At 40.2% G+C, this 11439-nt stretch overlaps 1 protein-coding gene across 1 annotated transcript; it reads right to left on the bottom strand.

Annotated features, from left to right (window-relative positions):
- Window positions 1-523: 523 nt before the first annotated feature.
- Window positions 524-5827, bottom strand: LOC128695531 (parathymosin-like). Its single transcript, XM_070093274.1, has 4 exons — window positions 5687-5827; window positions 4629-4832; window positions 1188-1340; window positions 524-664 (listed from the first exon to the last, which is right to left on the bottom strand). Exons 1-4 carry the CDS (start codon window positions 5689-5691, stop codon window positions 604-606), a joined length of 423 nt encoding a protein of 140 aa, XP_069949375.1. The 5' UTR covers window positions 5692-5827; the 3' UTR covers window positions 524-603.
- Between the last annotated feature and the right edge of the window lie 5612 nt (window positions 5828-11439).

Below are 11439 nucleotides of genomic sequence, written 5' to 3'. Positions count from 1 at the left end.
TACAACATTAATTTTTTTATAACCTAAAATAAATAAAAATTAAGAAAAAAGTGAATCCATTGTTTTTCTCTGAAACTTTTCTTATTCGGTGAGTAAGTTTGCTGGGTGAGAATTGCACAGGTGATGAGTATATTTCTCCAGGTAAGAAGGACCAAGATGCTTCTTTCTTTGTTGAGATTCTGTCGTCTTATTTGATACTTCGATACTTCTTTCAGATGGTCAGTATCTCGAAGCGCGTATTTTCCCCACGGGAATCCTTATCTACGCCATCAGATGTAGACCAATTAACAAAGATTCCCCTTATTTTTTCTTGATGATCATCGCCTTCATCCCAGTTATCATCGTTGTTATTATCGTCACCATCATCACCATCGCCTTACTGGTTCTTTACAAAGAAATGTCATTCTCAGCACCGTTACAGTTATCATCATCTTTTCTCTCCACAAGAAAAAAAGAGAATTAAAAAAAAACAGATATAACACCTAAATACAAAATATACATATATAATTTTATGTACTATATATATATATATATATATATATATATATATATATATATATATATATATATATATATATATATATATATATCCACTATAACTTTCTATTCCTCGTCTTCTTCATTATCTTCATCGTCCCCCTCTTCCTCCTCCTCATCCACGCTTCTGTAAGATAAAACAATACTCTAATAACATTTGTAAAGTAAAAGGACACAAGTGCAACTAATGTGACATTTATTGTGGCAACGTTTCGCTCTCCAGGAGCTTTATCAAGCCATTACAAACAATACATGGACACAGAGGGTATATAAAGGCTCAGAGTGAGGTGAATACTGTAAAGTAAAAGGACACAAGTGCAACTAATGTGACATTTATTGTGGCAACGTTTCGCCTGATAAAGCTCCTGGAGAGCGAAACGTTGCCACAATAAATGTCACATTAGTTGCACTTGTGTCCTTTTACTTTACATATTGTCGGTAATTCTACCAACTTTATTACTAATAACATTTATATTCTTCCAAAGACCTTATATGATCATTACTTAAATTATTATATAACTGTACATTCGTAAACAACCTGTTTATCAAGTGCTAAAAGCAATCCATATATTATTGTACATGTAATTCCTGTGTTTGATGCAATATTTTTCTTCCTGATATTGTAATGTGATTATTAATATATTTCTCACCTCTTCCAAATATTGTGTCCCTCTTCCCCTTCCTCCTCATCCTCCTCATCATCTTCGAACTCTTCCTCTAAACCGAACTGTGGATCCTCATCCTCATAGAATTCCTCATCCTCTTCCTCCTCTTCTAGAGGAAGTTCTTCGGCAGCACTAAGACTAGAAGAGAAGAAGTGATAATTAATGACCAACTAAAGTATTAGTAAAATAATAAATTATTAGTAAAATATAATAAATTATTAGTAAAATATAATAAATTAAATGAAAATGTGTATCGTTTTCATTTTTTTTTTTTGCTGGCGAGTCGATAGATCATCCGGCTGTCATTTCCGTGCCGAAACGTCGTCCATCTCTCATTCCCCGTCGCTTCTTGATAATAGTTTAGAACGAAGCGAAATGTGCAATATTAATTTTGCTATCTTGCTGTGATGTGTCAGGAAGGCTGAGTCTGTGTTCACGTTGACTGTGATGGAATTAAGTTTGGTACTGTCAAGTTTGCCAGACTGGTGCCAGCTTACCACACTGGTGCCAGCTTATCACACTGGTGCCAGCTTACCACACTGGTGCCAGCTTATCACACTGGTGCCAGCTTACCACACTGGTGCCAGCTTACCACACTGGTGCCAGCTTACCACACTGGTGCCAGCTTACCACACTGGTGCCAGCTTACCACACTGGTGCCAGCTTACCACACTGGTGCCAGCTTACCACACTGGTGCCAGCTTACCACACTGGTGCTAGCTTACCACACTGGTGCTAGCTTACCACACTGGTGCCAGCTTACCACACTGGTGCCAGCTTACCACACTGGTGCCAGCTTACCACACTGGTGCTAGCTTACCACACTGGTGCCAGCTTACCACACTGGTGCCAGCTTACCACACTGGTGCCAGCTTACCACACTGGTGCCAGCTTACCACACTGGTGCCAGCTTACCACACTGTGCCAGCTTACCACACTGGTGCCAGCTTACACACTGGTGCCAGCTTACCACACTGGTGCCAGCTTACCACACTGGTGCCAGCTTACCACACTGGTGCCAGCTTACCACACTGGTGCCAGCTTACCACACTGGTGCCAGCTTACCACACTGGTGCCAGCTTACCACACTGGTGCCAGCTTACCACACTGGTGCTAGCTTTACCACACTGGTGCCAGCTTACCACACTGGTGCCAGCTTACCACACTGGTGCCAGCTTACCACACTGGTGCCAGCTTACCACACTGGTGCTAGCTTACCACACTGGTGCTAGCTTACCACACTGGTGCCAGCTTACCACACTGGTGCCAGCTTACCACACTGGTGCCAGCTTACCACACTGGTGCTAGCTTACCACACTGGTGCCAGCTTACCACACTGGTGCCAGCTTACCACACTGGTGCCAGCTTACCACACTGGTGCCAGCTTACCACACTGGTGCCAGCTTACCACACTGGTGCCAGCTTACCACACTGGTGCCAGCTTACCACACTGGTGCCAGCTTATCACACTGGTGCCAGCTTATCACACTGGTGCCAGCTTACCACACTGGTACCACCTTACCACACTGGTGCCAGCTTACCACACTGGTACCACCTTACCACATTGGTGCTAGCTTACTACACTGGTGCCGGCTTACCACACTGGTACCACCTTACCACACTGGTGCCAGCTTACCACACTGGTACCACCTTACCACACTGGTGCTAGCTTACCACACTGGTGCTAGCTTACCACACTGGTGCTAGCTTACCACACTGGTACCACCTTACCACACTGGTGCCAGCTTACCATACTGGTATCAGCTTACCACACTGGTGCCAGCTTACCACACTGGTGCCAGCTTACTGTTTTTATTTCTTTGCGGCTTCACTATACATAACGTGACTTCACTATACATAACGTGACTTCACTGTACATCACGTGACTTCACTATACATCACGTGACTTTGCTGTACATAACGTGACTTCATTATAGATCACGTGACTTCATTATACATCACGTGACTTCACTGTACATCACGTGAGTTCACTGTACATCACGTGACTTCACTGTACATCACGTGACTTCACTGTACATCACGTGACTTCACTGTACATCACGTGACTTCACTGTACATCACGTGACTTTACTGTGCATCACGTGACTTCACTGTACATCACGTGACTTCACTGTACATCAAGTGACTTCACTGTACATCACGTGACTTCACTGTACATCACGTGACTTCACTGTACATCACGTGACTTCACTGTACATCACGTGACTTCACTGTACATCACGTGACTTTACTGTGCATCACGTGACTTCACTGTACATCACGTGACTTCACTGTACATCAAGTGTCTTCACTGTACATCACGTGAGTTCACTGTACATCACGTGACTTCACTGTACATCACGTGACTTCACTGTACATCACGTGACTTCACTGTACATCACGTGACTTTACTGTGCATCACGTGACTTCACTGTACATCACGTGACTTCACTGTACATCAAGTGACTTCACTGTACATCAAGTGTCTTCACTGTACATCACGTGAGTTCACTGTACATCACGTGACTTCACTGTACATCACGTGACTTCACTGTACATCACGTGACTTCACTGTACATCACGTGACTTCACCGTACATCAAGTGTCTTCACTGTACATCACGTGACTTCACTGTACATCACGTGACTTCACTGTACATCACGTGAGTTCACTGTACATCACGTGACTTCACTGTACATCACGTGACTTCACTGTACATCACGTGACTTCACTGTACATCACGTGACTTCACTGTACATCACGTGACTTCACTGTACATCACGTGACTTCATTGTACATCACGTGACTTCACTGTACATCACGTGACTTCACTGTACATCACGTGACTTCACTGTACATCACGTGACTTCACTGTACATCACGTGACTTCACTGTACATCACACTGTATGCATTTCCTCTCTCGGTCATTTTAATATTTTAATTAATGAGGGAAAGTTGAAACGGAAAGTGAAAAAAAAGATGAAATTTAAAAAACAAAGAAATAAATGGAAGAAAAAATGATTCGCTAGAGAAGATTTTGACTTGGAATAATTGCAATAATTTAATAAAGAAGGTAAAGAAGGCTTATAGAAAATAGAAAAGAGAGAGAGAGAGAGAGAGAGAGAGAGAGAGAGAGAGAGAGAGAGAGAGAGAGAGAGAGAGAGAGAGAGAGAGAGAGAGAGAGAGAGAGAGAGAGAGAGAGAGAGAGAGAGAAGGAGTATTATCAGTACTGTATTCACGGGGAAGCGCAAAGCCTGGAAGTGTAATACAGTAAATGGGGGAAAGTAGGTAGTCATGTTTGTTCTGAGGAATGGGAAAATAGCCCCAATTTTGGAGGATTAAGTTCCCTTCGCCAGCATCAAGAAGCCTCTGTGAAGGGTAGAAGGGGAGAGAGGGGATAATGAAGTGAAAAGAATTATCCTTACATTGGCTTTGGCATGTCTTCAATTTTCTTTGCATCTTCAATCTTTTTCTCGTCCGCTGTCTTCAACTGCACCGTTTCCACCGGCACTGCTGCTTCCGGCTTCTTCAGTGGCACCGTCTCCACCACTGGTGCCTTGGCCTCTCCCTCGTTGACGGAGGCGGCCTGACAGATAGCCATCACGGCGAACACTACCAACACAGCGATCCTAGACCAGATACACAATCAGTAACCAACAGTTGTCTGGTGAATATTTAGAGATCACCACCACTGAACCTATGTCTTCTCAAAATCGCCAACACACCAAACTCTTCCGTCTCTAAACCGCCACCACATCTATCTCTTTCCTTCTCAAACTCTTCGCCACTCCTATCTCTTCCGTCTTAAAATAGTCTCTAGATCTCTACCTCGTATCTTTCTCGTCTTAAAATTTCCTTATATCCAAATATCTTGACATCTGAATACCCAATGTGCCATATAAAAAATAACATTAATAAAAAATGGAGGCAAATACCGTAGAATTTACACCCTTGAAGTACAGTATAATGATCTATTTATATTTCTTTAGTTTATACACATGACAGCTACCAATCTCTCTGAAGCTTTATACATCTGACATTATAACTATATAATCCAGGAAATATTTAATAAAACATTAGAAAACTTTTCCTGTGTTGTGGAGTTCTGAAGCTATATCATCAGATATTTTTTTCAACAGATATATTGCAACAAATATATTACACCAGATATATTACAACAGATATATTTAAAATTGCTATGTACCTTGACACTTTTTGGCAGCAAATACTCACGTATTTCATAGAAGACGCATACCTATTTGCAAACATTTCAGTCTGATCCTTCTTCAAAATAATCCCAGTTCCGTGAAACAGTCCCCAGTGCTTTTAAACTAGGTTCAATCTTTTTAAACAGTCGTCAAACAAATATTACAAGGATCAAGTTCGTGGTGTAACTCAGACACCACGAGCACTCAGCCCTCTCCTTTGTGTTACAAACCATTCCTTCACAATAATAATATATGTAATACTAAAACGTTTTTACCTCATGTTTATGTCTGTGGGGAGTCAGATACCGAGCAGTAGTAGACAATAAGACAAGTAGTTGGAATGTGATGGTTGTGCGAGGTAGCGAGGCACTACTTATGCAAGTAGAACCTCCACCTCCCCCTTATGGAGAGACCCCGTCTCCTCCTGCTCCCCAACATGCATCGTAGCCGCCGACGTGGATGCTGTCAGCGTGGCACTTCCAGAGTGGCACTGAGGGAGGGGGGGTGTGGTGCTCACGTGTGATGCTGTCATTGTTGCTTCACCTGAGGTTTATTCGTTTCCTAGCTTCATAATTGCGTATATTTACCAGATATATTAGCACGTGTTTCTATATGACAGTGAATAAATTTCTAAAGAATACTTTTTGCAACGATAGTTTCTCTTTGCTTTTGTCAGCAAGTGTGCGACGGTGTACATGTGTCACTACAAGTGTAGGCATAAGACAACCCGTGTGCACATAAGACAACCTGCGTATTTATTGGACATGTGTACCTATAGGACGACCTGTGAATACATAGAAGGACCTGTGTACACATAATAAAAGTTATGTACATATTAGGCAACCATTGTGCTCAAAGGACGACCTGTGTACACTTAGGAAAACCTATGTACATATAGCACGACCTGTGTACACTTTGGACGACCATCAACAGTACTTGCAAGAACTCTTTATCTCTATATTCAGAATATTACGGTGTTACATGTCAGGTTTAAATCTTAAAAGTAAAGTTAAGAGCAAAGAAAGGAGCTTCATCTTGTAACATTTTTCCCAGAGTGAGCTTTTGTTACATTATAAAGTCCCACTGTGGGTAATAGAGTCGTAAAATAAAGTTTTATCCCAGGTTAAAATATCTCTGGGGTTCTAACTTTTGGTCTACCTTGTTATTTCCCTTGAAAAAACAAGGAAGCTCTTCAGTGAACGGTGCCTTGATGCTGGTGAAGGGCTCTTGTTCTGAGGAAATAGGATTACCCTTCCTCCCTTCCTTCCTTCCTTCCTTCCTTCCTTCCTTCCTTCCTTCCTTCCTTACTTCCTTCCTCCCTTCCTTCCTTCCTTCCTTCCTTCCTTCCTTCCTTCCGTCCTTCCTTCCTTCCTTCCTTCCTTCCTCCCTTCCTTCCTTCCTTCCTTCCTTCCTTGAATCAAACCTGACTACCTAATAATACCAGGCGTTATATTATCAGTACGGAAATAGACTTTCCCTCAGGAAATAATAATAATAATAATAATAAGAATAATAATAATAATAATAATAATAATAATAATAATAATAATAATAATAATAATATTAATAATAATGGAAAGAGAAGCATTTTACAAAATAAATGGAATCAAAATTATTTTTATTTCATAACAAGGCCAAAAACAAAAAAAAAACCCAGCTGAAACCGGAAGGGTGACACAGCGTCTGGGGAAATAGGTGTCATTGAACTTCGACCCGTTGATGGCGAGGATAGATCCAGTTCCTAAAATCAAGATCCCGCTCAGTGGCCTCAAGGCACTCCTCCCCACCCCTCTTTCCTCCCCCTCTCTCCCCTCCCAACTCCCACCCCTCGTAAAGGAGGTGGAAAAAAGAGTGTCACAGACGGTGCCACGAGGATAACATCCCGCACCTGTGATCACAACTCGGTTAACAACCCGTGACTCAGTGTGGCCGGATCAACGTCTTCAAGTTATTTTAGGCTCCTAGCATTATTTTAGTTAGTTTGAATTATCTGAGTCCCTCTGAATTACCTGGGATTCTTTGGATCATTTTTAGGTTCTCTGAATTATTTTCGGTTGGTTGAATTACTTTCGGTACAGACCAGGGCACTTTCGTGTCTCCTCGACATCTCTTGTAAATGATCTAGAATTATTTTAGGGCTTTTTAAATGATCTATAATTATTTTAGGCTCATGCAAATGGATGATCTACAATTATTTTAAGCTCTTGTAAATAGTCTCGTATTATTTTAGGCTATTATAAATAATCTAGAATTATTTTTAGATTTTACAATTCGTTTAGAATAATAATTTTAGGCTTGTAAGGGGTTAAAAATTATTTTAGTATTTTGACCAGGAGGTTACATACATGTACTTAAATACCGAAAGTGGTTAAATACAACAGATGGTTGATAAATTAAACACATGTGCAACTCTTGGGTATCTTTATTGAGGAAACGTTTCGCCACACAGTAGCTTCATCAGTCCATACAAAGGAGAAACGTGAAGAATAGGACTGACCACATCGACTCATGGTTGAGGGACTGATTACCTCATTCTCCTTCTATTCTTCACGTTTCTCCTTTGAAGATGAAGCCACTGTGTGGCGAAACGTTTCCTCAATAAAAATACCCAAGAGTTGCACATGCGTCTAATTTATCAACATGTCGGTTCTCTGAACCATTTATCTACAACAGGTGGTTAAATACAACAGGTGGTTAAAAACAATAGATGGTTAAATACAACAGGTGGTTGAATACTACAGGTGGTTGAATACTACAGGTGGTTGAATACTACAGGTGGTTGAATACTACAGGTGGTTGAATACTACAGGTGGTTGAATACTACAGGTGGTTGAATACTACAGGTGGTTGAATACTACAGGTGGTTGAATACTACAGGTGGTTGAATACTACAGGTGGTTGAATACTACAGGTGGTTGAATACTACAGGTGGTTGAATACTACAGGTGGTTGAATACTACAGGTGGTTGAATACTACAGGTGGTTGAATACTACAGGTGGTTGAATACTACAGGTGGTTGAATACTACAGGTGGTTGAATACTACAGGTGGTTGAATACTACAGGTGGTGCCATTGGATAGGTTGACGGTTTTTACCGCATAAAGGAAATGGGCGAAAGAACACGAAAAATATAGACTGGTAAAAGAACCTGACAAACACATCTAGTCGGTGGCTCACGGGAGAAAATGGAACCAGCATGCTGTTGTTTCTGGGGTATTATTATTTAAATTTCTAGCTATGAAGCCTAACACTGTGTTTGTTTTGCTGCTTCGAGACTGATCGTTCACGTTACCAACCAATACGTCAGCCAAGATCTTATAATACATCACCCTGAGATCGTATACATTCAGCCGTAGATATTGTATTTAATCTCCCCCCGAATTTTGCGACATCAGTGAATTTGAATAGATGTTAGCCCCATTTCTTTACCATTTACTTAAATTGAAAAAAAAAGGACTGAGCTGAGAACGAATACCTGAGGAACTCCTCTCGTGATATCTACCTATTAAGATACTTCCCTCTTCAGTATCAGTCAGTGTTTCCTCCTGGTGAACAAGCTGTTGATTCGGGTCTCCTTTGTGTGGAAATAGACACGTAGAGGCCCAGGACTGAAGAAATCGCTCATGGCGCGGTACGTTTCCTCAAATAAATGTCTGAACTACACATAAGTCTCTTTTTCCACATCTTGTTGGTATCACCATTCCATTTTTCACATGTCTAATTGACCGTGGGCCTTAATTAACATTAGCAGTTTTCGACGTAATATTCTGACGACAATTATTTCCATGTTAACGCTTTAGGTTCGAACCAATGAAGCGTGAGTTTATGTACCAGGGTACATTGACGTGAATACTAATAGGAAGTGCTGTCTGCCTCGAGCTCAGCAGACGGAGGATCAAGCCTTCACCACTTCTTGAGGTGAATGACCCGCGTGAATTTGCAAAAATCATTTTGAACCTAACGAAAAAATATTTTTCACTGTGTTTGTTATTAAATTAGTATAAACGTATCTAAAATATATTTAGTTGGATTAGGCTAAATTAAACTGCACTTGTTATAATAAGTTTAGGTAAGTTTTCTAAGGTTCTTTTGTTACAAAATTATTAATTTTTACATTATCTGTTTAAGAGAAAAATTTAGAAAGGATTTAATTTTAAATAAGTTCTTGATAATTGACCATATATATATATATATATATATATATATATATATATATATATATATATATATATATATATATATATATATATATATATATATATATATATATATATATATATATATATATATATATATATATAACTGGGACAAACCGATCATGGAAAAAATCGCCAACACAATGCTGTCCAATGCCTCAGAAAAGGACAAAGCTCGTCTCCTGGCAGTGACGGCACCACACTCAGGAGATTTCCTGTTAGCTGTTCCCAATTCCTCCTTGGGCACTCGACTAGACCCACAGGCCATTCGGATTGGTGTTGCTCTTCGCCTAGCCGCCCCCATCCTCACCGAACATAGGTGTATTTGCGTCAAGGCGACATCTGATCAATTCTTACTTCATGGTCTCGTGAGTCACACAGCAGAAGGGAAGTATGCCAGACATGAGGAGGTCAATGACATCATAAAGAGAAGCCTCGCCACAGCCCGTTGCCCAGCTCAACGGGAATCCCAGTGCAGAGGTCTGACGGAAGTCAAAAGCGTCCTGATGGAGCCACTATGCTACCCTGGAAGGATGGAAAGCAGATTGCCTGGGACTACACCTGTGCCGCCACATTGGCAGACACCTACTTGCCATACTCCGTAGTGGAAGGAGGTGGAGCTGACAGCCACAGGGAGACCCAGAAGATCCGCTATAACTTCATCCCAATAGGGTCGGAGACCCTTGGAGCATGGGGCAAGTGTGCTCTAAAGCTTCTCAAAGAGCTGGGTGAAAAGCTCATAGAAACCAAGGACCACAGGGCGACCAGCTTCCTCTTTCAGAGACTCAATGTTGCGATCTAGAGAGGAAATGCCTACAGCATTCTGGGCACGCGGCCCACCGCCGGGGAGCTGGACGAAGTGTTCCAGATGTAGCTCTGAGTTACCTATGTTGTTTAACTTCCTATTGTATCTTTGTGAATGTTTTGTCAATGTATTTTGACTTTAAATAAAATATATAGTAATATAGGGGGTGGTAGGAGAAAATTCTCAAACAGCTTCAGTTTTCCCTGAAGCAAATCTATTCTTTTCTCTGACGATGAGGGTCCCTAGACAGTTCTAGAGGTGGTACGTCCCTATATATATATATATATATATATATATATATATATATATATATATATATATATATATATATATATATATATATATATATATATATATATATATGTATATATATATATATATATATATATATATATATATATATATGTATATATACATATATATATATATATATATATATATATATATATATATATATATATATATATATATATATATATATATATATTGACAAAGAAATGTACAAACTATATAATGTACATGACTCACCAAACTTGAAATAAGGGCAGTGGAACGAAGTCAAGACCTTCAAGAAATTAACTTTTAGTCAAAATACAAAAAGATGACATAAATACCACAGAAAGGATTAATGAAATTAGAAACGTGAAAAAAATGAAGGATGGCTAATAAATTAGTAGGTTTGCTGGAAAGAAATAAAAGAAAACTTGTATGTATGTCTAAACAATATAGAAACGTATGTTGTGATATATTAGCCCAGACGGGATACCATGAATCATTAACTATTTCTTTAACGACACATAAAACATAACATTCATACACATATACACACATACAGAGAGAGAGAGAGAGAGAGGGTGTTCTGAGTCAGGAGTTTCTCCACCAGAGATCGGTGCAGTTAATAATCAGGGAACTATCACTGCACCTGATCACCTACTGCGCCAAAGTACGAACAGCAGGGACACATCTGTCAGAACTGGTAGAGGACGGGATAGAGGACGTGGAAGAGGACGTGGAGTTAGTTAGTTA

The sequence above is a fragment of the Cherax quadricarinatus genome, chromosome 42 (genome assembly GCF_038502225.1).
Source record: "Cherax quadricarinatus isolate ZL_2023a chromosome 42, ASM3850222v1, whole genome shotgun sequence".
Classification (NCBI taxonomy): Eukaryota; Metazoa; Arthropoda; class Malacostraca; order Decapoda; family Parastacidae; genus Cherax; species Cherax quadricarinatus.
This window is presented reverse-complemented; position numbering and strand designations above follow the sequence as displayed.